At 44.2% G+C, this 27,206-nt stretch overlaps 2 protein-coding genes across 5 annotated transcripts; both read left to right on the forward strand.

Annotated features, from left to right (window-relative positions):
• The first annotated feature begins 3,579 nt into the window (after positions 1-3,579).
• luc7l3 (LUC7-like 3 pre-mRNA splicing factor) lies at positions 3,580-12,521 on the forward strand. Of its 4 annotated transcripts, none has more exons than XM_061224863.1 (11): positions 3,580-3,804; positions 4,810-4,876; positions 5,031-5,070; positions 5,175-5,319; positions 5,782-5,856; positions 6,315-6,488; positions 6,954-7,115; positions 7,413-7,801; positions 8,634-8,974; positions 9,766-9,974; positions 11,968-12,521. In XM_061224863.1, exons 1-10 carry the CDS (start codon positions 3,706-3,708, stop codon positions 9,939-9,941), a joined length of 1,668 nt encoding a protein of 555 aa, XP_061080847.1. In that variant the 5' UTR covers positions 3,580-3,705; the 3' UTR covers positions 9,942-9,974; positions 11,968-12,521. The 4 variants fall into 4 exon arrangements, with proteins under 4 accessions (XP_061080847.1, XP_061080846.1, XP_061080849.1 ...); XM_061224862.1 differs by having other exon boundaries at positions 9,766-9,921; XM_061224865.1 differs by having other exon boundaries at positions 6,315-6,419.
• A 1,900-nt stretch (positions 12,522-14,421) lies between these two features.
• Positions 14,422-26,819, forward strand: LOC133113962 (serine/threonine-protein kinase SBK1-like). Its single transcript, XM_061223133.1, has 4 exons — positions 14,422-14,916; positions 19,654-19,887; positions 20,314-20,516; positions 21,669-26,819. Exons 2-4 carry the CDS (start codon positions 19,716-19,718, stop codon positions 22,476-22,478), a joined length of 1,185 nt encoding a protein of 394 aa, XP_061079117.1. The 5' UTR covers positions 14,422-14,916; positions 19,654-19,715; the 3' UTR covers positions 22,479-26,819.
• The last annotated feature ends 387 nt before the right edge of the window (positions 26,820-27,206 follow it).

Below are 27,206 nucleotides of genomic sequence, written 5' to 3' on the forward strand. Positions count from 1 at the left end.
GATTTTCCTAAATAGTCGATGCAAATAACAGTCAGCATAATTTTCAAGTCATCAACTATTAGGGTATAATTCGAATGTTATTGAACAAACCTTCCAATGATAACAGTATTTTTTTCGAAAATAAAAAACTTAAAATGCACTGTCCCAAATTATTACGCACAACAGAGTTTCAAAACATTTTGCATTTGGTCATTTGTTGAATTTGCAGCATTAGGAGGTCATATTTGCTGAAATCAAAAGCTATTTCAATCAAAAACATCTTAACAGGTCAAGTTACATTTTAACATAGGACCCCTTATTTGATAGCAGCTTCACAATTCTTGCATCCATTGAACTTGTGAGTTTTTGGAGAGTTTCTGCTTGAATTTCTTTGCAGGATGTCAGAATAGCCTCCCAGAGCTGCTGTTTGGATGCGAACTGCCTCCCACCCTCATAGATCTTTTGCTTGAGGGTTGAGGTCAGGGGAGGATGGGGGCCACACCATGAGTTTCTCTCCTTTTATGCCCTTAGCAGCCAATGATGCAGAGGTATTCCTTGCAGCATGAGATGGTGCATTGTCATGCATGAAGATGATTTTGTTACGGAAAGCACGGTTCTTCTTTTTGTACCATAGAAGAAAGTGGTCAGTCAGAAACTCCACATACTTTTCAGAGGTCATTTTCACACCTTCAGGGACCCTAAAGGGGCCGACCAGCTCTCTCCCCATGATTCCGGCCCAAAACATGACTCTGCCACCTCCTTGCTGACGTTGCAGCCTTGTTGGGACATGGTGGCCGTCCACCAACCATCCACTACTCCATCCATCTGGACCATCCAGGGTTGCACGGCACTCATCAGTGAACAAGACTGTTTGAAAATTAGTCTTCATGTATTTCTGGGCCCACTGCAGCCGTTTCTGCTTGTGAGCATTAGTTAGGGGTGGCCGAATAGAAGGTTTATGCATAACTGCAAGCCTCTGGAGGATCCTACACCTTGATATTCGCGGGACTCCAGAGGCACCAGCAGCTTCAAATACCTGTTTGCTGCTTTGTAATGGCATTTTAGCAGCTGCTCTCTTAATCCGATGTTTTTGTCTGGCAGAAACCTTCCTCATTGTGCCTTTATCTGCACGAACCCGTGTGTGCTCTGAATCAGCCACAAATCTCTTAACAGTACGATGATCACACAAGTTTTCGTGAAATATCTAAGGTTTTCATACCTTGTCCAAGGCATTGAACTATTTCACGCTTTTCGGCAGCAGAGAGATCCTTTTTCTTTCCCATATTGCTTGAAAATGGTGGTCTGTTTAATAATGTGGAACGTCCTTCTTAAGTAGTTTTTCTTTTAATTGGGCTCACCTGGCAAACTAATTATCACAGGTGTCTGAGATTGATTTCAGTGATCCAAAGAGCCCTGAGACACAATACCATCCATGAGTTTAATTGAAAAACAAAAATTTGTATCTTTATGACACTTAAATACAATTTGCATAATAATTTGGAACGCGGTGTAGACCTTGCAGTCTGTACATTTTTGAACAGTGGTAACATTTCTATTGTTTTGACCTTAACTTCAGCCCATTGGATGGGAAATAAAGCAATTAATCTAATAACTTTATATTCAAACAATACACATTTTGGAAGGATTATACTTAGATGTGATGGATGTTAATTTGATAAATGTCTTATTTGTTTTTGTCATTGTATATACACTACAATCCTCCAAGAGGGCCCACATCACCCCGCTGCTAAAAAAGCCTACTCTGGATCCCTCCATCATCCAGAACTACCGCCCAGTATCTCTTCTTCCTTTTTTGCCTAAAACCATAGAACGAGCCGCTTCTAGTCAACTTTCTTCTTTCTTTTCTAACAACAACCTGCTAGACCCCCATCAGTCTGGCTTCAGATCTGGCCACTCGACAGAGACCACGCTCCTCTCCGTCAGTGAATCACTCCATGCCGCACAAGCAGCTTCCCTCTCCTCTGTCCTCATTCTTCTAGATCTCTCTGCTGCCTTCGACACTGTGGATCACTCCATCCTCCTGTCCTCCCTGTCAGCAATGGGGATCTGTGGCACAGCCCTGGACTGGATTGAGTCCTACCTCTCTGGTCGCTCCTTCCAGGTGTTCCCCAGGGCTCAGTCCTAGGCCCACTTCTTTTTTCTCTTTACACTCGTTCCCTTGGCCCTGTTATCACTGCACATGGTCTATCCTACCACTGCTATGCGGACGATACCCAACTCTTCATCTCATTCCCACCATCTGACACACAGGTTTCAGCCCGTATCTCTGCTTGCCTGAGTGACATCCAGAGCTGGATGGACAACCACCATCTAAAGCTCAACCCAGGTAAGACTGAAATGATATTCATCCCTGCCATTCCCTCTCCCCATCTGGATCTCTCCATTTCCCTCGGGGATACCACACTTACGCCATCACCCAATGCAAGGAACCTCGGTGTGGTGATGGACAACAGACTGTCCCTCTTCGAGAACATTGCGGCGGTGACCGGGTCATGCAGGTTCTTCCTATACAACATACGGAGAATCCGCCCCTTTCTCACCCCCTACTCGACCCAGCTCCTGGTCCAAGCGATGGTTCTGTCCCGCCTGGACTAGTACAATTCCCTCTTGGCTGGCCTCCCAGCATCCGCCACCAGACCCTACACCCCTGCCAGACCTCTTCGTTCAGCCTCCACAGGCCGCTTGGCACCTCCCCCTCTCCGAACTTCCACCTCACACTCACGACTACTGTCTGTTCTGGCTCCACGGTGGTGGAATGAACTCCCTGTTGAGGTCAGAACTGTAGAATCTCTTCCAATCTTCAAGCGCAAACTGAAGACGCACCTCTTCAAGCAGCACCTCTCCCCGTCCCTACCTCCCTGTGAACCTTAATTGTTGTCTTTCTGTGATGTACTTTTTTGTGTATCAGTATTTTTAGTTTGGCTAGGGAAGCAGTATTTGGCTAGTTAAGGGGTTTGGTCATACTTTTGCGTTTGTTTGCTTGTTTGTTTGTTTGTTTGTTTGTTTAAAAAAAAAAAATTCAAATAGGCCCTGGTCCTTATCTTTGTTGTGCAAGTAGCAGTTGAAATTGTACTTCCCTCTAGGGTCTTTCAGCGCACTTATCCCTGGTTATAGGTATGCACTTTGTTGTACGTCGCTCTGGATAAGAACGTCTGCCAAATGCCATTAATGTAATGTAATGTAACAATGCTTTGCAATAAACAGCTAAAACGATACAGCAATCAACACAGCCTACTTCTCTGTATCGGAAATGGTGCTTTTGATTGAATAATTTTTTACAGCTACTGGACACATTCCATATCCGTTAGATCCAACAGGCATATATGATGTTTTTGTATTATTATTTTGTTATATGAATTTAAAAATGAGATTTTGGGCACTAATATGATTAACGCGAAGAACAAAAGGGCATCACAACAACATGTATCCTTTTCCTCCAACCCACTCTGTTCTATGCTTTAGCAAAAGCCCGATGTTCCTCCTCGCCAACGGGCGGCGCGACAACAAAGAAGCCCACTCCAGTTAACAGAAAAGTTTTTTAAGCAAATCTTTTCCGGGTATAGTGCATTGTGGGTAGAGTGGTGTGCTTTAGTTGTGAGGTGCCATTTTGTTGGCTGCATCACTCAGATTTGTGAATTGCCTCCACTGTAATCAATGATTTAAAAAACAAACAAAATCGTATCCAACTGCCAGACTTGAGGTAAAATGTTGTCCGCCGCCCAGTTACTCGATGAATTAATGGGCAGGGATAGAAACCTAGCTCCCGACGAGAAACGATGTGACGTCCGTTGGGACCACGAGACGGTAAGTTTCTTCACCATTCTAACCGTTAGCTAATATTAGCTAACGTTACTAGCTAGTACAGTTAAAAGTCAGTGTTATTTAGCTAGTTAATATTGAGATATAATTCATGAATAAACCCTTCTGGCTAACTATTTGGCTTCCATCACAGGGTTACCAGAAAGATTGGAGCATGAAATTAATACATTTTCTACGACGAACTGGCTTGGAAGTGTGGGTGTGAAATGGCTAGCAAGCGGAAAAAACATTTAGCTAGCTAAGTTACTGTGTTCAATTTAGTATTAGCTGCCCAACTAGTTGGCGAGCAGCACTTCGCGAAACTGACTTTCTTTTAATTCGACTGGCTAGCCAGCTAATTTACTTTTGCAAATTAACAAAACATGCAGTCCTAGCTAGCGTCGCTGTAAATATCTAGGTAGCTAGCCAAGTTGTTGGTATTCACTGTCCCATCGCCACGAGTGTCGCACTATCTAAGTTGCTAATGTTAACGTTAAGTATTCAGTCTCAGAATTAGTCGTTTTGCTAATGCGGGACAACTGGACCAGGGCGAAAGGACTATGGTAGATAAATAGATTTAGTGGTTAAGTGATTGGACAATCAGTCATTGTTAAAATTCGTAATTGTTCAAAGCAGGGCAGTTTTGAACTTCCCTACTAACGTTGCTAACAACACGGCACGCTGCGTCACACAATGACGTAATAAGGTTTTAAGTTATATTACTTTCCAACTTAACTCCAAGTCGGTCTGTGTGCTGTCAATTACGGCATGCTAGTGGCAAGCTCTGCACAATGGGACTCGAGTAAGTTAGTGAGTTTTATTTTGAAATTGCTTTCCATATTTAATCTGTTAGGTGATTATGAAAATGCATTTCTCCTCAAATTAACACAGTTCTGGATGGTTCTTCTTCCCAATATTCATTGTAATAATACTTACCATCCACCTTATGTATGTACAGGTATTGCTAAGTTGAAGATTGTTTTTGAATCACGTTTCTATTTTTTTATACAGGTTTGCAAATACTACCTGTGTGGATTTTGTCCAGCAGAACTATTTACAAATACACGATCTGACTTGGGTAAGTTAATTGTTATTATGGAGTTAATGTAATGACGGCTGCTGGTGTTTTTGTCATATAAACTCAATTCAGCATGTTGCTCTTCTAGGTTGACCGTTTCCCATCAACTGGTTTCCATGCTAAAGGTTTTGTATTTGTGTTTCCCCTTGTCCAGGTCCATGTGAAAAGATCCACGATGAGAACCTGAAAAAAATGTAAGGGGAACATTCTGTTTCTTAAGCGTGTGGCCCTGTCCCTTCAGGCCATCATTAGTGCCCGTACGTGACTGTGCTTGTGCACCTGTGGGATGTGTTCACAGGTATGAGAAGAGCTCTCGCTTCATGAAGGATGGGTATGAGAGAGAGTTTCTGCGCTACCTGCAGTCTCTCCTGGCTGAGGTGGAGCGGCGCATCCGGAGGGGCCACGCCCGCCTGGCGCTGTCCGAGACGCAGCAGAACGCTGGGGTGAGTGTCGGGGTCGGGCAGTGGTGCTGTGCTCCATATCGTTTAGGCCAGCATGCTGTTGAGTTTGTCTGTGCACAGGTAGTACAGCTTTTAGTGGGCCTGCAGGTCGGGGGTTGCTAGCAATGAGAAATTCCCTCAAGCTGCGACTCGGATATTGGTTTTATGTGACTTCTTTTGTTGGGATTTTCTGTTCCAAACATGAAGCGTGACAAGCTCATTTTCACATTTAACTTCTCCCTGTTGAATGTTACACTCCGTAGTCCTGTGCAATAGCAAGCACCCACCAAGGAAGCACAGTAATTGTGAGGTTGCTCTGCTCTGTCCATTCCGTCTAGATCATTCTCAGGCTTTTTTTTTTCTTTCCCTGCAGTATTTGCCATGATCCTGTTTTTTATTGTTTTCTTTAAAGTTGGTGTGAATTGGTTTAGATACATACTTAACACGGTCTACAATTTCTCTCAGGGTTTGGGACCATCAGCTAAGAATGAAGAAAAAGCTAAAGTCTTGACTGAAAAGATTGAGGATCTTGTGCAACAGGTATAGTATCCACAGTGATTGTGCTGCTTGTTCTACATAGAATTTGTGAAAAGACATTTGATTATTACTTCATCTTAAAACATTGTCCTTGCAGTGCAGTTAAGGGTATTGGAAAAAGAAAATGCTATTGCGGCGGCCTGTAGCGTAGTGGTTAAAATAAATGACTGGGACACACAAGGTCAGTGGTTCTAATCCCGGTGTAGCCACAATAAGATCCGCAGCCATTGGGCCCTTGAGCAAGGCCCTTAACCCTGCATTGCTCCAGGGGAGGATTGTCTCCTGCTTAGTCTAATTAACTGTACGTCGCTCTGGATAAGAGCGTCTGCCAAATGCCAATAATGTAATTTCTAATTGCTTTTTGCTAGTTTATAAAACGAAAGGAAAGGCATTCTTTAAATTCCCTTGTATTCAGGCCTCTTAGGCATGCGGTAACTGTGCTGGTGTGTGTGGGTTTGCAGATTGAGGAGCTGGGCTCTGAGGGCCGGGTGGAAGAGGCCCAGGGTATGATGAAACTGGTGGAACAGCTGAAGGACGACAGGGAACTGCTCAGCTCCACCCCCTCTGTGAGTAGCCCCACCACCTCAGTGCCCCCCAGCTCCACCCCCTCAGTGCTGCCCAGCTCCAACCCCTCTGTGAGTAGCTCCTCCCCCTCAGTGCTGCTCAGCTCTGCTCCCTGAGAAGCCCCTCCTACTTTCCTTATCTCCACTCTCCTGAGAAGCTCCTCCTACTTTCCTTCTTATCTCCACTCTCCTGAGAAGCTCCTCCTACTTTCCTTCTTATCTCCACTCTCCTGAGAAGCTCCTCCTACTTTCCTTCTCTCCACTCTCCTGAGAAGCTCCTCCTACTTTCCTTCTTATCTCCACTCTCCTGAGAAGCTCCTGCTACTTTCCTTCTTATCTCCACTCTCCTGAGGAGCACCTCCTACTTTCCTTATCTCCACCCTTGCTGGGCCAGGGTTAAGGGGAGGTTATGGTGCTCTCTGCGATGCGGTTTAGGTGCTCTCCGGTGCGGGGTTAAGGTGTTTTCCGGGGTGGGGTTAAGGTGCTCTCCGGGGCGGGGTTAAAGTGCTGTGGTTTGTTCTTGCGGTGCTCCTTCAGGCCATCGAGAGCTTCGCCTCTCAGGAGAAGCAGATGGAGGTGTGTGAGGTCTGCGGGGCCTTCCTCATCGTGGGCGACGCCCAGTCCCGGGTGGACGACCACCTGATGGGCAAGCAGCACATGGGCTACGCCAAAATCAAGTCCACCGTCGAGGAGCTGAAAGTGAGTCCCTCTACCTGTCTCCACACCAAGCTGCATCAGTGTGGCCGAGGACCAGAACTTTCGCTGGCTGTTTCATTGCTCTTTGTAGTGTCTTAAAAGGTCATGGAAAGTGGTTAAACATCCCTCTGTGATAGATTATGTTCATGTTAAACCAATGAATATATTTGCCTTAAAAAAATATGTTCTTTAATGCTCTTTACATAAGGTGTGGGTTCAGGCCCTGTTTGGGCGCAGTATTGCTTTAGCGTGGGTATCAGTACAGTAGCGGCTCCCTGACGCGTCGGCGCTCTCCCGCAGGAGAAGCTGCAGCGGCGACCGGCGGCCGAGGCGGAGCGGGACGAGAAGGGCCGCAAGGAGAAGGAGGACCGCGAGCGCGAACGGGAGGAGCGCGAGAGGAAGCGCAAAGAGGAGGAGGAGAAGAAGGAGAAGGAGCGGGAGAAGGAGCGCGAGAGGGAGAAGGAGCGGGCGCGAGAGCGGGAGAAGGACCGGGAGCGGGAACGGGAGCGCGACCGGGACCGGGAGCGCGAGAGGGGACGCGACCGCGACAGAGAGAGAGACCGCGACAGACACGGCCGCCGCAGCCACTCCCGCAGCCGCCACTCCAGCAGACCGTCCGACCGCCGGCGCTCACGGTCCCGGGACCGCAAGTGGACCAGGAGCAAAGAGAGGGACCGCAAACGCAGCAGGTAACTTCCTGCGGGACAGCCCTGGGTAGCGAGTGTTCGTGGGTATGGTTTCATCGAGCACTGTACTGCTGAACCAGTTTAAAAAAAGAGTGCTTGCAAATGTTGATGCAGTACTTTCAACTTGAGAAGATTATTATTCTTTTTCCAGAGCTCTACATGCATGTTGTACCTTTATTATCAATGAATATAGCTGGAAATGTACTGAAGCAGTCCCATGGTGCACTGTGCCACGGGTTCAGTCAGCGTTTTCCTCTGCAGCTCAGTAAGTTGCATGGTAGCGAATGAAGAAGGCTCTGGATAAACATTCTTTTATTTAATTGTGAGTCATGCCGCTTGGCGATTAGTCATCGGCGGGGCGGGTATTGGAAGCGTTCAGTGTTGACGCTGCGTTAAGGGGGCTGGTGTGTGCAGAATGTCCTGGTGTCTGGCCGTGTGTTCAGTAAAGGTGTGGTGACCGAACACTGACCGCTTCACGCTGCACCTTCCCTCCCTACCTCACTACCATCATTAGCCTTGTGCATGCCATAGATCATAATAGCACTTATATATAGTTAATGTTGTGCTTGGGGTATTCTAGCTGCCAACCGCGGTGTGCTAGTTGGTTAGTTTATACACTCTTCAAGGGTTCCAGTTGTATCTGTGGTCACGCTAGGCCTCAGAACTGTACTTTTCTCTCGGGTCCTGAACGTGCTTGTCCCTGGGTTTGATTTGCACTCTGGATAAGAGCGTCTGCTAAACGCCTTTAATGTAATGTAGTGTAATGTGCGGTGCGGGGCGGGGCGGGGCGGGTCGGGTCAGGCGGAGGTGTCCTAACGTCAGCGGGCCCTTACAGGAGCCGGGACCGGGACCGGAGGCGCAGCCGTGACCGCTCGGAGAGGAAGCACCGCTCCCGGAGCCGGGAGAGACGCCCGTCCCGCGGCTCCGACAACAAGAGCCACAAACACCGCAGCCGCAGCCGGGACCGCGAGCGCGAGCGCGACCGCGACAGGAAGTCCAGGGACCGCGACAGGAAGTCTCCGGAACGGGACAGGAAGTCCCCGGAACGCGACAGAAAGTCAGCGGAACGGGACCGGAAGTCCACGGAACGGGACCGGAAGTCTACGGAACGGGACAGGAAGTCTACGGAACGGGATCAGAAGTCCGCAGAACGGGACGGGAAGTCTGGGGACAGAGGTGAGGTTCATGACTTGGGCCGTTCCATTCCGACTCCGGGCGGCTGCTCCGCAGCACCGCTTGGATATTTTTGCCGCGTTTAGACCCGCCTGGAGACCAGTGTCAGAAAATTCACCCGACCCTCTACTTAGTTACATCCTAAATCGGCTTAAAAAAAAAAGAATGGGCTTTGGTTTTGTTTATACAACACTTCATACTATCCTTCCAACTATACATCTTTACATACCTGTGACACCCCTATTATCTAAAATGGCAGAGTCCGATTGCATTGACCAGTATAGCCACTGTGGACTATTCCATTTTTTAAACTGGGTTTAATCTATTACTGCACATAACTGCCATATGTCTGCTAAATGACTAAAATATCCTTGATCAGCTGTAAGAAAATAATCTCCCCAGCCGATGAGTCACTGCAGTTCCCTTAGAGAGAACACTGCGGTCTGCAGTGTGAGAAACCATTCTCAAATTCATCACTTGTTGCTGCGGTGATCGTGCCGTTGTGGTTGGATTGACTTGAACATCCCGTCTTGTGTTTGCTGACAATTTGCAAAACAAAAATTGAACGGCTCTATCTAAACTAGATGTTGTGATCTGCCAAGCCGATGATCGCAGGCTTGTCGTGCAGCTCAGTTGGGAATGAGACGTGAATGTAACATCGCCTATTAAACTGTAATTATCATTCGAGTGTCGCTACTAAAGGAGCTAACTTTCCCGGTTCCCGGAAATAGCGACACTTATGAACGCCCGGCCTCTGACGTTGGCGATATGGTCTCCCTCCCTCCGTCCCTCAGACCACAAGGAGGCGGATGAGAAGAGGAGCGGTAAGCCGGCGAAAGAGGAGTCCTCTGGGGAGGACAAGGCCGGAGACGGCGCTAACTCGGAGCCCATGGAAGCAGAGGCCTCCGAGGCCGAGCTGAACGGAGCCACCGAAGACACGCATTCTGAAGGTGACACTCAGTCCAATTAAAACTGATCTGATAGGACCTCAGATCAGACCCAGGTAAGTGCAGCTTCCCCAGTCTATGTCCTCCCTCTTTGGGTAAACCCCCCCCCCCCCCCCCTTCCCTACCCCCCCCCCCCCCTCCTCCTCCTCCTCCTCCTCCTCCTCTCCCCTCCCTCCCCCTCTATTAGACCCCCCCTCGTTTTTTAAAATGCAGCATAAATATGCACCAAAGATGTGGAACTAGACCCATGAAATCAGTGTTCAGACTTCGTGCCAGAAGGAAGGCCGTCATAGCCCTACAAACACTCTTGGAGGTACCTTATCTTGTTTCAGTCGTATTTATACATTGCAGTAACTTGGACAATGTAAGCACACGTCTCACACACACGCATAAATGATTACTCTTCTCCAGACATGGAGTTAAATGCTTGCCACTGTATTCAGCCTGCACACATAGACCAAGGCATTTGATGTTGTGCACAGTTGTGATTTGTGTTTTATGTACAATATTGGATATGTCTGGAAATTTAATTTTTGCTTAATATTTACTGGCCAGCATTTTGCATATTCCTGTTCTGTTTTTAAAGCTTTTTTTTTTTAACCAACCCAACAGCAAGACTAAAACATTTCGAAAGGATATTTTATGTTTGTGGTATGCAGCTTGTTTCCGATGATATGGATGCTAGCGGTTTGTGTGTCTTATTGCTGTGCGTTCCAGTGCAGTTTGCTCTTGAGAGTCGAGAGCCTTTAGCACTGGGATGGAGGAAGTGAACTGTAGGGCTAATGAGTTATCTCAGTCCACCTCCATACCTTATACAGCAGTGCCATTGTGAGCGACCTCATCAAAAGCCAAAATAAAATGCAAGGATACTTTCAAACTGTGCAGGTACTCGCTCCAGGTACTCCTTTCTCCACACACGCCGGTGTTTGAATGCTCTTGCCTGTGTCAGCTGTTGAAGTTTGATGTGTGTTATGTGGTGTTCAGGGCACAGCGACATGGCCTCGACCAGCGAAAGGTCGAACGCCTCCCATGTTTGAGCTAAAACGTGCTAAAAACGTGCTAAAACGTGCTAACGTCTTAGCATGCCGCAGGGTTATGTCTTTCAGTGTACATGCTGTTCTGACACCACTGTTGCCATGTGCAGGTCCTTGTCTCACTGTCGCAAGGTTAAAGAGAGAAATGTACATGCCTTCTTGGCCTCTAGAGGCCCCGATCCGTACCACTGTTTTCACATGGAGGTAATGCATAGAATACGATGGCTGTAATATGCTAGATAAGTGGAAACTGAATAGTCGAGTCGCAGGCTTTTTGATTGCCTACATATCAAAGCCATTCATTTTCAACCTATACTTCAAATATTGGAAGTGATTATTTGTCATTTTTTTATTGATGATTTAATTCGTTTTGTAGTAGGGGTGTGTTGTCCAACTGTTCAGCCAACAAAGCTGTCGTCTTGTTTACGAAATTTATATTGTATTTGTATTACATGTAATACTATCTGTATTTGAATACAGATACAGATGGGATAGCTTTGTCGATTGAGCAGACACCACAGACCCCTATTTCGAAAGGGTGATGAACTTAATCTCTGTATTTCACTTCAAATATTGAACTACAACTCCCAGGACTGCTGTTTCACAGAGACTCGCAGTACCTGCAGTTGTAGTTAAAATGTAAATGTACTGTCTGAAGTAACACATTATGTTTAGACTTTTCCCTCTCCTCTTCACATGCAGCTCATCTAATCGCTGGTTCACTGGCAGGTGCTGCACTCTTGTGTTTGAATGGGCGTACCTTTCCTAAATATGGAGAATGCTCTCGCTTAAAATGAGCAAAAACACCTTTATTCAAAGATCAATCCGGATTAAAAAACTAAAACTCGTAGGTTAATGTCAGGGTGAAAGCATTCGATAGTAAGTGTGAGATGTTCGTCTGGCAGGGGTTTTAAATGTAAGCCTATGGTGTAGAGAATTGCATAACTTGTTGCTATGGAGACTGTTGGCAAATCGGCTGCACTAATGGCTCACCCTCTGACTGTGTGCATGCCAGGGGCTGATGGGATACCAGGAGGAAGAGGATCTGAAGACTTCCTGTCCTGAGCCTGCTGCTTTAAAAAAGGTGAACTACAGCTGTAGTGGCTTAGATGCACAGAAAAAGAAAACCTGTGTTAAACGTATCTGTTGCCCACCCCAATTTCAGGACTTGGTGTTCTTTACATAGCTTACTTCTTTTCTGTAGTCCCTCACAGCACACAGCCTGGAAGCACATCGAGTGTGTCCCTTCTGGGCTTCTTATTTTCCATCTCCATTTATCCGCTTTTGTACATGTGACTCGTTAGGTTTGTGACATCCGGTTGTGCGTCGACTTTTTATAGCGAAATATCGGTTTTCTCACGGCATTTGTACCAGAAACGTCAATTGCTGGAAACATCAACTGGGTTTCCTCACTTGAAATATCACTTATTTTGATTGTTTTCTGTTTTTTGTTTTCTTAGTGTTGAGGCAAACTGAAGTACAATTTTGCTAATTGGATTGATTTTATTCTTTTTTTTTCGTCTGATTTTCAAAGCCTGTAAATTTGTGTTAATAAAAAGTACAACATTTCTTTCCTGGCTTTGGCTTACTGATTTTATCAGTTATGCGCATCCTTCCATTTCCTTTTTCCTATTTTTAATGTCAAACAATTTCACCACATGTTACAATATAATCAGTCCTAACCTTGAATGCTGTTTGTTTATAGACTCTACTGTACGCGAGTTGTCTGAAACTATGTACGGCTGGGCTTTTAGGCAGGTCTCTGAAAATATTTTGCCTGGCCTGTTTAAAGGTAAATGGAAATAAAAAAAATGCTCCCCTTTACAAGTCTCCGCCAAGCCTGTCCACAGGACAACAGTTCAGCCGAACAAGGTGAGTTGAAAAGGGGATGTAGGACTGTTTGGTGCTAGACATTCCTGCGACAGTGTCACATGATCTCTTTACATTGTTATTGAAAATACATTTGCAAACAAAATTGACTAACATCAGAGTGCTGTATGCTTCTGTTTTTTTGATAAACAGTATATACAATATTTTGTACAATATAGCTGGCAAAGAGCAGAAAATGGGACTGCATTTATAAATGGTCTGATGTAGATTCATTTTATGACGACATCTGTGCATTATACGGACGGGACATTCATTGAGTGAATGTGCCAACGGTTCTGTTCTGATGTCACTTCTTGACAGAAGTTCTTGACAGGAATGGAGTTGACGGTCCGTTGGCATAATGCATCGATATCTTTCCGATTGTTCGAGAACAGCAATTTCCGTGCAGGATTCTTGGGGGCTTTGCGTCAATTGAAGTGACCCGGTGGTGCCCAGTGGTAAATCTCGGCTCGGCTCTGTCTTGAAGCCGGATGCCTGCTGAATGCCAAAGTAGCACAATGACGCAGGGCTTGCGTCTGAATACAGACGCCACCGAATTTAAGGATGGAAGGGAATTTTATTAGAATGACGCAGGACAATTCATGGGTCCTCCGGCAAATCTTTATCCTAAAATTGCGCTATTTAAAGCTCATTTAGATTTTTTATGGCGAATATAGAGAGTGGTAGTGTGAATGTGTGCGATGCTCTTCATGTTTGTGCTTGGTTTTGTTTGATCCGCTTTTGAAAGTTGTCCCGTTTTCGTCCAAGCGGAACATATGTTTACACGGATTTGCCAGGATATGTATCTGATGCTCGCAATATAAATAGCCTGACGTCGCATTTCCGCAATTGGCCTATTACACGCGTGAAAGTGCGACGCACCTACATGCAAAATAAATATAAAATCTTTCCATTTTATACGACATTTTTTTTAACAGTATTGAATGTGCATACGCTATTAGAACATGATAAGCATAGAAATAGTTGCGAATAAGGTACCTGGTATAAAACGGCACGTATGTACTTGTAACCTAGCATTTTAAGGAACAACACGCCTATGTTCTGCAAAGTGCGCGCATATTACGTCCCTTAGGCTAATATCTGACTAATCTAACATTTTATGTCTAAATCACCGGTGTCGTCATCTGTAAGCAGCCTTTACATTTTTGAAGTGATTCTATGATTCAGTGTTTATCGATTTCTGCAGTCCGAAAGCAGCTTAGTGTGTGCCATGGCTAGCAGGCTTGGAACAAGGTTTGAGCGAGATGGTGGGACATTCATGGAAAATGTGTCCGGTTGTTCGTAGACCGCGATTCTTAACGAACCCCTTAACAGGACAATGCATCTCTTTATAATAATTGCAAGTGAAATAGATGGGCATGTGGATTTTGTCTGGTTGGAACACGCAGAAATGATGTCATTTAAGGTTAACGGGGAGGGGGATTTGGGTAGGGGCAGGCATTAAGCACAATGACAGCGTGCTTGTGTTGTGGGTAGCACTGACTCGTGCTGGAAGGGATCTGATCAGTCGGGACGCAGCTTTTGTAACATTTTAAGACCAAGTATTATGAATTTCATATGCACTACATCTTTTGCGAAAATTAATATTCTTCATCAATCACAGCACGCTGCGTTGATGGCACACTGATTCACAGGTCCTGTACCACGGGCATACGCACCATTCATTGCGCAGTGAGTGAGGCCGGGGTAATCTGTATGGAGACAGTGGATCGCTCCTAGCCGGGTTGGGCACGCGACAGCCCCGGTCTGTGCCGCGATTGGACACTGACTGTAGTGGGCTGGATTCTTCTCATCCTCCCTCTTCCCCTCTCACATGCAGGAGAGACAGGGAGACAAAAGGGTACCGTACGGAGGTCTGACAGTGGCACCAACAGCTACAGAGACTGGCTACTTTACGAGGTGAAACTACGCTCGACTGAGCCTGCAGTATCAATAAAAGAATCGGCACAACGGAACCGGAGACCTAAAGAATTATCTTTGGATCACAACGTTTATACATTCAATTTAATATGTAAATTTAGCATCCCGAATGAAGAAACAATAAAAGATTCCTGCATGCATTGTGAATCGAAAGGTGAGTAATCGGGTGAATAATATGCACATTCAAATGAATCCACCTTTGGTCACTTGCTTAACGTTCATGAAGCATGATAAGTTTGCGTGTTTTGATTCAGGCGATGCAATGATTGCGCGCAATGCAATATGCACTGTTCTGGTTTCTTGGACAGTATGCTAGAATTGTATTTTAATTTCATCGCGGATCTTAAGTTACGGTTGTTTGTCAACAAACATGACCAAACCTCGTATATCTTATTTTATTTTTAGCCGCGGATGCATTTTGCTACTAAGGCTGATGGGCTAATGTTTATCGCTGGCAGTTTTATTGCTGGCGTTTGTATTTACCTGTATGCTCAGTTCTGTAGCGTATTAATGGTTCGCCGTGCATTTGCAATGTGGGTGGCGGACACGAGAACAATGGGTACATTTCTTGCAAAGGTGTGCCTTCATGTCATGGTGTCAGCGAGAATATTTAAGGAAGAATGTTTGTTATTGCGTTCAAATAGGTGTCGCCCCCGACAGCTGCATTTACGCACATTTCTAATAAAACATTTAATGTGTACCACACACGTACATATCCTGGCACATTACGTTGTGCTAGCCAAAAGAATGTTGAGTGCATTTTAAGATTCGTGTATACTTTAAAAATGTGCGTTCTCTTTCTTGCACGTAGCCTATACAAACTGCACAAATACATAATCACATAGGCTGCTCGTCTCATCCTCACAAACACCCGTATACAGACAGACAGACACACACACACATTGTTCACACAAGGCCACATGCACATTTTAAACATCCACTGCTAAATACACAGCTGCCTGTTTGCTGGTATTATTGCCCGTAGGCTATAGTCAAAACAGTGTCGTCAGAACGCTTCGTCTCTCTCTCTCTCTCCACGTTCATGCTGAGGCCCGGCCCGAAGAGGTGCTGCTGCGGACAAGTACATGCTGACCCCCCCCCTCCCCCAACTCCACTCCACTCCACTCCACCCCACCCCACCCCACCCCACCCCGGCTCTCCTCCTCATTCAGTCTGGCTATTATCTTGACAGTCAGCTGGCTGTGTAGCCTACAGCATTCATATCTGTCCAGGGAGTTGTACGATGGTACATCTCTCAAACCTGCGCAATGCTCCCGTCTTAAACGTGACCTGCATGGAGCCTGACAGACAGAAGCCCGCAGTCAGACCGTGCACGTGATAATTGTTCCTCTTAACACAAACAATGGGTAGTACATTTTTTTCTCTTTTTTTAAGCGAACAGGCCTGTGTTTAATTGAAAAAAATGTTAAAGGAGGAGAAAGAAAGAGCAGTTCACAGTTATTAAACCATTCTTGTCTGGGAAAGTATGACATCAAGGTTTCATCATTTTACCTCAGTTCCCTGGATAAGAGAGAGACGGTCTTAAAGGAGACTTGGGTGATTCACAGGTGCTTGTTTATAGCTCAACGTGTACATTCACAGTTTTGTGTAAATGTAATTTGCTGCTCCACTGTCTTATGATAAGTGGCCACTGAACATTGTTGTATCGAGTGGGGAGAACTAGAACATTGCCCCATTATCTCTGTTGACAGTGGCATGCAGGTATGTGGCTAGCCAATCTAAAGATGAGGGAGGACATTTGAATCTTCCGCCACAGCTGAACCTCCGCTGTGCAAACATGCAAATAGTTTGCTTTTCTGGGGGTCTTGGACATGGCATTTTCATACCTTTATCTGCAGGTGGGGTGGACCGCATGGTCGGACTGTTCTATCATGATGAAAGTGTGACTTATCTAGGGTGACATTAATTGATTCTTTTTTGACATGTTTATTTGTAAAATTGAGTAAATTGACATTACAGTACTGGCATTTGGCAGATGCTCTTATCCAGAGCGACGTAAAGTTGATTAGGTTGACAGGCCACCCCGTCTTTTAATTGAGGTTATCTGTAATGCTGTATGGTCAACTTGGTCAACACTTGCTGCTCTGGGGAGGCTGTTAACCAGGCCTGGCTCTATACACTCACCGAGAACTTTATTAGGAACATTTCTACTTTATTACACCTACTTCATTTAATTATCTAATCAGCCAATTGTGTGGCAGCAGTGCAATGCATACAATCATGTAGATACGGGTCAGGAGCTTCAGTTAATGTTCACAACAACTATCAGAATGGGGAAAAAATGACCATGGAATTATTGTTGGTGGCAGACAGGGTGGTTTGAGTATCTCAGAAACTGCTGGTCCAACATGCAGCAGTTCTGCAGACAGAAACGCCTTCTTAATGAGACATCAGAGGAGAACGGCCAGACTGTTCAAAGCTGACAGGAAGGTGACAGTAACGCAAATAACCACACATTACAACAGTGGTATGCAGAAGAGCATCTCTGAACACACAACGCATCATAACTCTCAGTAGATAGGCTACAGCAGTAGGAGTCTAAAAAATAAGTCTAATAAATACCTAATAAAGTGCTTGGTGAGTGTACATGCTCTATTATGAAGTGTGTACATTCTCATTCACAGATACATGCTCTATATGGACAATGTCAAAGCAAGTTCCTACACAACTGAAAACATTGTGTAGAATTAAAAACAACAGAGAAGCTTCAGGTTAAGAGGCGAGCAATGCCGACGTGGGTAAAAACGGCCAGATGATGATGCCCTCCCCGTAACCCCGTTATGTATGCTGGCGTTGATTTGTGTGCATTCTTCAGTGCAAAGGGAGCTGCAGCAGTTCCAGTTTAAACGGCAGGTGTGGAAGTGAGGTTACGGTCATGAATTAGCCATTTTCCACGTGTAGCTCTGACGAAGGAACAAGGTGCGTGGATGGGCGGAGAAGGAATGTGCGTACACACAGCGTCTGTGGAAATACTGCTAAGGCTGCTGTGGGTACCAGGCACATGCACTTGTAAAAACTGACTGCATTTCCCCCTCTTTTAATTACAAGGGAGAGGCAAACATGGCATGTAATTGTGTCTGTCGAAAAAGCTGCAGCAGGGCGTGTCAAACCAACGACAGAACTAATTCTCCAGAAGAAAGACAGGGGGGCATGGTAACTTGGCAAGCAGACTCAAGGCTGTAATGTGCTTAGCACTGGAACATAGAATATTACGCCCCATTTCAAACAAACACTCCCAAAATGTCATCCTCCGTGTTCCCTGTCAGAATATTAGTATGAGCATCCTGAATAAAAGTACAAGTTGTTCTACATGACAAAAAAAGACTTGCTTGTACTACAGAAGATGGTTAAATCACGATGGTCTCAAATTTGAATTTGAATGCATGTCATATTATTTTCGGAAGTGAAAAGCTTTTTATTTCCGTTAAGAGTCTGTCAGAACTGTGCTTGTATAGACCTTGTACAGAGCGTTCTGATTTTTGTTTTTGTACACCAGGTTTGTTTTAGTACAGTAATAGGTTTTCAAAAATGCCATAAAAATAAGAACATTCTCATTATCTCTGGCTCCCATTCTAAGTGTAAGCCCACAGCCTCATTAAAATGACAAAATTCGGTAACATTGTGGTCTGGTTTTTCTTACAACAGTGACAGGAATGGTTAAGTAACACTTCATATTTAAGGTTTGAGCATGTTCTCTGAGAAATTTGCTATATATCTTACAATTTTGTTTTAACAGTGGTGCTTGAATTTTATCTGGTTTACGAAAGAATCCTCCGAAAGGTGAATGTACGAAGCATTCTTCACAAGTATACATCTTCACAAGTCTTCACAAGTATACATTCTGGGTTTTATATAGAATCATAAATATGTTTCAGAAGCCGACTCAAAAAATCTGGAACCGCTGCCTCTCCGTTTTAAGCAGAGGTGGGCAATGAGGGTTATACCTGTTTCTGGTTTTCATGCCAGCTCCTGGCTTTAATTAATTAATTGACCCTAATATTTATGGCATCTTATATTTTTGGTACATTTCTTGAAGAGCGCATGAATGACAGGGCCGTACTTGTGCCCCTATATGAGATATTATACTGGGATCTAATTTGCGAGTAATCCAGTGTTGGTGCATACTGCCAGTTAGCTCATTTAGCCAGGGTAATTGGTGGAAACAAAAACAGTGGTCCTCTTTCTCCTAATCTAAGGCTTGGCTTCAGTGTAGCACATCACAACCCTCTGTTCTTCCCCTAATCTAAGGCTTGGCTTCAGTGTAGAACATCACAACCCTCTGTTCTGCCCCTAATCTAAGGTTTGGCTTCAGTGTAGAACATCACAACCCTCTGTTCTTCCCCTAATCTAAGGCTTGGCTTCAGGGTAGCACATCATAACCCTCTGTTCTTCCCCTAATCTAAGGCTTGGCTTCAGTGTAGCACATCACAACCCTCTGTTCTTCCTCTAATCTAAGGCTTGGCTTCAGTGTAGCACATCACAACCCTCTGTTCTTCCTCTAATCTAAGGTTTGGCTTCAGTGTAGAACATCACAACCCTCTGTTCTTCCTCTAATCTGAGGTTTGGCTTCAGTGTAGCACATCACAACCCTCTGTTCTTCCTCTAATCTAAGGTTTGGCTTCAGTGTAGAACATCACAACCCTCTGTTCTTCCTCTAATCTAAGGCTTGGCTTCAGTGTAGCACATCACAACCCTCTGTTCTTCCTCTAATCTAAGGTTTGGCTTCAGTGTAGAACATCACAACCCTCTGTTCTTCCTCTAATCTAAGGTTTGGCTTCAGTGTAGAACATCACAACCCTCTGTTCTTCCTCTAATCTAAGGCTTGGCTTCAGTGTAGCACATCACAACCCTCTCCTGTGCTCGTCTCCAGTCAGGGTTGCCGGTTGATCGCCCTCCTCAGCCCCGCGCCCCACGCCCCGCGCCCTCGGCAGAATGAGCGCCTCCCCCGTGGCCTCCCGCCCCTCGGTCGACATCCTGGAGGAGCTTCAGCTCATCGCTGCCCAGAACCTGGAGAAGCTGGAGATCAACAAATACTACGATGTCATTCAGGAGCTGGGCAAGGGCACCTACGGCAAGGTGGACCTGGTGGTCCATAAGATCAGAGGTGAGCCATTTTTCATGCCATTTTCAGATCAACACGCCTAAACTTTGACTTAAAGTTTGTATTGAGTACATTTATAAGATTTACCAATGCATTTCAAAATTTCTAGTAATATTTCTCAGGGAAATGAAATACTTGTTGGCAGTACACACATTTCTATTTCTGCTTGTCCTAATTGGAGTAGGTATTGTCAAAGAGCAAAGACATGTGAGAATGGACATATACAGTGCAGGCTATGATTAATGATGTAAATGAGAACACATCCAGAGAAGGTTGAAAGATGTTCTTCTTTTGCATACTTGAGTTTTCGAACATTACCCACTAGACCAGACACATAGTTCTGCACTCCCTGCATTAATGTGGCTGTGTGTTCTAGAACACCAGCCCACATCAAAGAGCTTTCCTCTACTGTTGTCTGTGTGTCTTCAGGTACTAAAATGGCGCTGAAGTTCCTCCGAAAGAAAACGACCAAGCTTAGGAGCTTCCTCCGTGAATACAGTGTCTCCCTGTACCTGTCTCCCTGCCCATTCATTATCAACATGTACGGCATTGCCTTCGAGACCGACGAATACTACATCTTTGCACAGGAGTACGCCCCAGCCGGGGACCTCTTCGATATCATCCCCCCACAGGTAAACATGCTCAAAGAGCCTTTCTGTACAGGCACCGGGACACTACGTTCTGTACTTACAGGCATTGTTCTGTTTGTGTTTTCATTCAGTACATTACATTACAGGCACTTCAGAGACACTTGTATGGCTTGCACAACCTTTTATGAAGTATCCATTTATTCAGCTGGATATTTACTGAAGCAGCTCGGGTTGAGAACCTTGTTCAAGGGTACAACAGCAATGGCCTACGTGGGAATTAAACCCACAACCCAGTTTATTACACTGCCACATGCTGAAATGAGTGTGACTCTGTGACCAGGATATTCCCAGAATCTCTGCTGGATTTAATGTAGATGCATAGCATTGTGGACAGTGGCAGTACAGATGAGTGGCTGACTTAGCTGGCAGGCTTTCCTGAGAATGACTGGTGATGTTTTAGGTTTGGTGTGTCTTGGTTTTGTATAGACCTGGGTCCAAATAGTATTAGTTTTGCATTAAAATACTTTTCTGTGCTCTATTGATCTTTCCTGGTGCACTTGAACAGATGGGCAGGGTTTACACTTTTGGGATAATTTAATTTGCTCCAATGCAGCAGTATTTGAATCCAAAACAAATACTATTTCAACCCAGGTATTTTTTACAAAAATTTTGTACAAAAAAAAAGAATCTTATTTTGCCTTCTAATTATCATGATGTGTGTCATAGAGTGGAGACCTTAACTTTAACTAACAAAAATCTTTAAAATGAGAATTTAAAATGATGCTTGAGAAAATGCTTGGTTGTACAACACTGTATGCGTGAAGTCTATGCAAAGAATGTTAAACAAAAGACCCAGAGCTCTAGATTCCCTATGTCTACCATCTTGTCTGAGGCTCTGGTTCCTAATAAGAGGTTTCAGATGTTTGCCATCTTTAGGAACACCCTCTCATGAATATTCTCAATGAGGCAGCAAAGGCTTTTAGCTTAAGTAAAGGCAGAGAGAAATTTAAATGTAAAAAAATGCACTAAGCTGACTCTTCAGGAAATAGATGATCTGTAGTCAGTGGGTGGTTGTAGGCCGCTTTGTGAATTCCTAATAGTTTTTTTCCCCTTGTAGAACCAGCTGAGGGTTTGTTTTTAACGGATGTGTGCGGTGCATTGTAATATAGCTCGGCTCTCGCTCTTGCCCGACAGGTGGGGCTGCCGGAGACGGTGGCCAAGCGGTGCGTCCACCAGGTGACCATCGCCCTGGACTACCTGCACTGCAAGAAGCTGGTGCACCGCGACATCAAGCCCGAGAACGTGCTCCTGTTCGACCGCGAGTGCCGCAAGGTGAAGCTGTCGGACTTCGGCATGACGCGGCGGGCGGGCTCCCCGGTGAAGCGCGTGAGCGGCACTATCCCCTACACGGCCCCGGAGCTGTGCGACGCCTCGCGGAGGGAGGGCTTCTGCGTGGACTACAGCACGGACGTGTGGGCCTTCGGCGTGCTGCTCTTCTGCATGCTGACGGGAAACTTCCCCTGGGAGAAGGCCCTGCCGTCCGACGGCTTCTACGAGGAGTTCGTGCGCTGGCAGCGGCGGCGGGGCGGGGCCGTGCCCTCCCAGTGGCGGCGCTTCTCGGACGAGGCGCTGCGCATGTTCCGGAAGCTCCTCTCCCTGGACCCGCTGCGCCGCTGCGCGGTGAAGGAGGTGTTCGCGCACCTGGGCCACGGCTGGATGCTGGACGGAGAGGGAGCGGCCGCCTGCTCCGCCGAGCTCAGCCCCGCCTCTTCCTCCTCGTCCTCCTCCTCGTCCTCCTCCTGCGAAGAGGACGTGCTGGTGGACCGCATGAAGCAGCAGACCCTCTCGCCCGTGTGCGGCGCGGCGCAGGCCGGCGTTGTCGTCATGGACGCCGTGCCCTCCCACTTCGCCCCGGTGTCCACAAACAGCTACGAGCGAGTCTCCCGTGACAACACCAGCGGTGGGCGCATCCTCGTGACCACGCCGATTGAGATCTGCGTGTAGGGGTGGCCATTCTCCTTGTGAACCGAACAACTCCCCCCCCCTCCACTGCGTATATACACACACTATTGGGCACACACACAAATAAACATGAATGCACACTCTCACACACTTGCACTCTCGCTAACAAACAAACATAGTTGAATACGGTTCTTATTTTATTTTCCAAGCGGGATTAAAAGAAGATTATCGCATTTCATTTTGGGGGAAAAAAAGGTAATGCAAATGAATTCGCGATCGCCAACTCATTTGTTTTTAACTGCTGATTCCCAGTGTTCTGAGTCACAGGGAATTCTTCTGGAAGGTCTGGTTTGACTTTCATGATTCCCAAAAGCATTCCTGATGATGACGTGGTCTGAGGGAGGTAGTCAGTCAGTTCTAGGTGTGTCAGCAGACCGAACACTAAACCAATGACAGAAGGAAAACGTGTCCAGATAATGTGTTGCACCATTCCCGATGGAAGGTCGATCCATAGGTTGTTTCTTAAAGCAATACCTTCAATGTTTTCTCTGCAAAAAAAGGTGGAAGGAGGTTCAGACGTGTCCAGGTATTCAGTGGCATCAGTGTGGAGGGAAAGTATGACTTTTATTTCTAAAGCTGGCAGAAATGCAGCACTTTAAAAAAAGAAGACAGACTAACATGTTTCTTGAAGAAAAAAGAAAAAAAATCATATTGTGCCGTTTACTGTACTGAAATGTGAACAATGGCACTATGATGTGCCTGTATGTAAGTATACTGTGTGTTCAAATGGAGGTTTCACCAATGTGCGAGGCCAAGTCTTAATTTCATCTTTCTGGTTTATGTTAATTATTTGAATCTTGAATTCTCGGAAATATATTTTTGCTATTTGTTGTAAATTGATGTTAGATGATTTTTTTGATACTTTGGTTCGCTAAATCTGATGGGTGTGCTTACCAGATGAATCAAGTGGGCACGGATCAATGTTAATTTTTTACGAATAATTTAAGTCATCATGCTCGTATTTCTGAATGGAAACGGTGTCAGAAAGCACCCGGGACAGTGACCATTGACTGCGGTGACCAGCAGTTATCTAGGACTATAACCATATTGTTTTTTTGTACAGTGGTTCTTCATCTCAGTTGGATTCTCTTTTTGATCCACAGTATGAACCCAAGCTTTGTTTAATGGGACAGTGAACATACCTCCATTTACATTCCTGGCATAACAACCATTATATTCTATAACTCCTAATATATAACTCCTCAGCCATGCTGCTGAGATATGAGTTTCGGGAAGTTTCTTGTCATTTCACCCAGACTGTTGCCCTGAAGATTAATGGGAATGAGTGAACTTGGGTCAAAGGAGACCGGAACCTTTGAATATGAGCTGGAGTAATTATAGTCCCAAAACTAATGTTATAAAATAATTATTCAGCCACTCTGTAAACCAACAAACTGCCTGTCTTCATTATTTATTCAGTGATGATCATCATGGTTAAAATGGTGGGTAATTATAATACTTCTAATGTACAACATTGTGTCAGTTGATGTGGTTTAACCACAATCATTGCACACAGTAAATGCAGAGGTATTGTGTTGGAATATTACTGATTTAACAAAATGTGGAACAGTAGTCATATCAATTGTAATGTGGGGACTTGTCTAATATTCCATCCAAGCAGCTTGATTAGGACTTCATTCAAGACCAAATGAATTATCTGCCAGTTGACACTCTTTGTCCTGGTGTCTTTCTATCATAATGATACCAGCTGGTGCTTGGAAACTGATGTCAATTTCAGTGTAAAACCAGTATGCTAAATTCAACCGATACTTATTAAAACATACATCCATTACATGTGAATCAAAAACAGAGCTACAGTGTTATGTTTTTCTTGATTTTTGTAGACACAATCCGATGATCGGCCACTCTGTGGTAATTATAATTGTGTATATTGTGTTTACAAAAAGAAAAGAAAAACATTGAAGATGTTTAAGGGCATTTAAAAAAAAAAATTGCATGGAGCTATAAACCACCATCTTCTTAAATGTAAATGAAAGTGGCGCGCTTGCATATAAGTTGCTGTGTGGTGAAATTTTGCTATTGCACAGTTTCTTGTGGAATATTCCAGAGAATGGATCGTCTCCATGGTTTCTGGAAATAATCTACAGTAGGGCTAAAACAAATTCAATTGTGTACTCTATTTGTACTGTATATGTTGTAGTTGTTTTATTACAAAGTCTGACATAATCAAGAGGTCCTATGAGCTATTGCTCATTGCATGGGGGATGCAGCCTGCATTTGACTGATGATTATCTCTGAGATAGAGGGACTTAATATCGTCAGACGTGGTAATAAAATGTTCCTTTCTCCTCATTTGGTTGATGGAATTTACCTTTTGAGAAAAACCTCCACGATGAAAAAATTTGAAAATGTGTGAAGAACAACCAAACATTGTCTTCATTGAAAAAAAAAAATCTGAAAAAAAAAATCTATGTATTTGGGCAAAAAAAATGAGTGAGAGGTATTTTGTATTAGACTGTCTTTGTGTGTTGTGTTTTGTAGAAATGATTGCATGAATTTAACAATATTGTCATGGAAATAATGACGTCCTTTTGTGCAGGAAGCGCAGCATCTTTTGCCATGCAGAATCATCACAACACAATCGCATTTATATTTCCCATGTCTTCCTCAATGCTAGTAAACTCATATTATGACATACCTTTGCACTTGCTCAGTGACTTCAGAGTGCAACCAACGTTCCAGTCCTTAAGTATAGATATCCACTGCATATCACACTATCTATAGGGCCAACTGTTTGTCTCCACCATGTGATCTGCAGGGATTTAAACTTGTTTTTCAGTGGTTGTTCTCCACAGGTCCCCATAGGACCTCTGAAGGCACAGTCGAGTGACTAACTGTGCAGCTGATTTTCTAATTAAGACATTCATAAAAACATTTAGTTGATCCAGGAAGGAAAGTGAACATGGATTTAAATGCTATGATAAACAGTGGTCTTCACTCCTGGTCACAGAGAGCCACAGGGTCTGCCGGCTTTTGTTATCGTTCAGAACTTCAGTAGCACTGCAGTTGATTCATTAATGCAGTTTATTACATAGTTAACGCCGGTAGGCTGGGTTCTTGGGTCTGAATCAATCGCTGATCTAAAGAAAACTAAAACGGCAGACTCAGTGGCTCTCCAGGACCAGGATTGAGGATTGAGTATCACTGCTGTAAAGAGATGCGTCAGTATGAAGCAGGGGAGTCAAATGTTATCCTAAAAGGGCAGGTGTGGCTGCGGGCTTTCCTTTTAGCCCAGCACAAAAACACCTCATTCTATGTAAAAGTCTTGATTGAAGACCATGATTAGTTAATGAGTTGAATCATGAATTTGTTTTATGTAACTTTTCTTGGACAAGTTAAACGTTATATAACCGCTCTCATTTTTTTTAACGTGGGTATTTCCTACTGCTTCTAACAAAATCATGTCCCTGGGCAAAAAAACAAATACTGCAGCATGTCCACAGTAGTAAGTCATCAAATAGAATTTAACATCATCTGTGTGTAATTAGTGCCAAGTACTTTATCAATTTAAGATTATTGAGGTGGTGCAAATGGGAGAACTGTTTGAGAAGGGGCTTGACAAATCGGCTATCGCAACCTTCCAGCTGGCTGTGGTCTGAAGAGCAATGCAAGGAAACAAGGGGAGACAAACTGGTGGTACAAAAGTTTCTTCAAACATTCATGGTCCCAGTGCTGAAATGAGATTTCTTGTCCCATCTTCATGTGACATTTCGATGCTGCTGCTGCGTTTTCTTTCTTTCTGTGGAGTTCTAACTAGAAGAAAAACACGACGGTAGAATTTGTCCAACTCAGCCGTAGCAATACAGTCTTCCTCGGAAGCTACTTCTTTCATTGATTGAAAATAAAGATAAAGGATGTTAAAGCTAAATTATGGATGTCTTGCTTTAATTGTTTTCTGTTAGCTGCCAAACCGAGTAATGGATATTAAAGTGTGGCTGACGGACAGACATATATTTACTGTGCGAAGCCAGAAGTAAAGAAGCCATGTAAAAAAAAAAAAAACAGGAGTTGCTTGGCTTCAGTTTGAAACACATGATGAAAAATACAGGCTTTTTCAACATGCAACCTATCTCCATAGTTATATTTCATAAGCTAGAAGTTTCGTTTCATTCATTAATTTAAACATGCTTGTGAAGTACTTATGGTTTCTAATACAACTGAAAGAAAAAATAAGAAATGTCATATTTTTGAACTAAATTCAGCATGTAAAATTGGTTTCATCCCTTTTTCAAATGAACTAGATTTTTCTTTGTAAATGTTCATTTATTTAAAGGTTGTTGAATAAACAATTTCTTACAACCATCTGGATGAAAATGAAATATTTAGAATTTTTGTTTTTTTCACTTCAGAATTAAGGTATTTTGCTAAATTTTATTTCTACTGAAAAAACATTCAACATAATTTTGCTTAATGATCTTTTAAACATTTCTTCAAAACATTTCTATTTGTTAATTTCAGCTTTTCAGTTTGACACAAGACTATCATCTTATATAGGTGATTATTTTTCCACTGAATCCAATTTTCATCATAGATTTATTCAATTACATTCACAATTATTTCACTGTGGTTGTTATATACACATAATGTCCTATCTGTCAGAATGAAAAAGAAAAAGAAGACATTTTAGTAATTTATTTCACCATGATTCCTTCATAAACATGGCTGCCGATGCAAGTGAATCATAAAATA

The sequence above is a fragment of the Conger conger genome, chromosome 16, assembly GCF_963514075.1.
Source record: "Conger conger chromosome 16, fConCon1.1, whole genome shotgun sequence".
In the NCBI taxonomy this organism is placed as follows: Eukaryota; Metazoa; Chordata; class Actinopteri; order Anguilliformes; family Congridae; genus Conger; species Conger conger.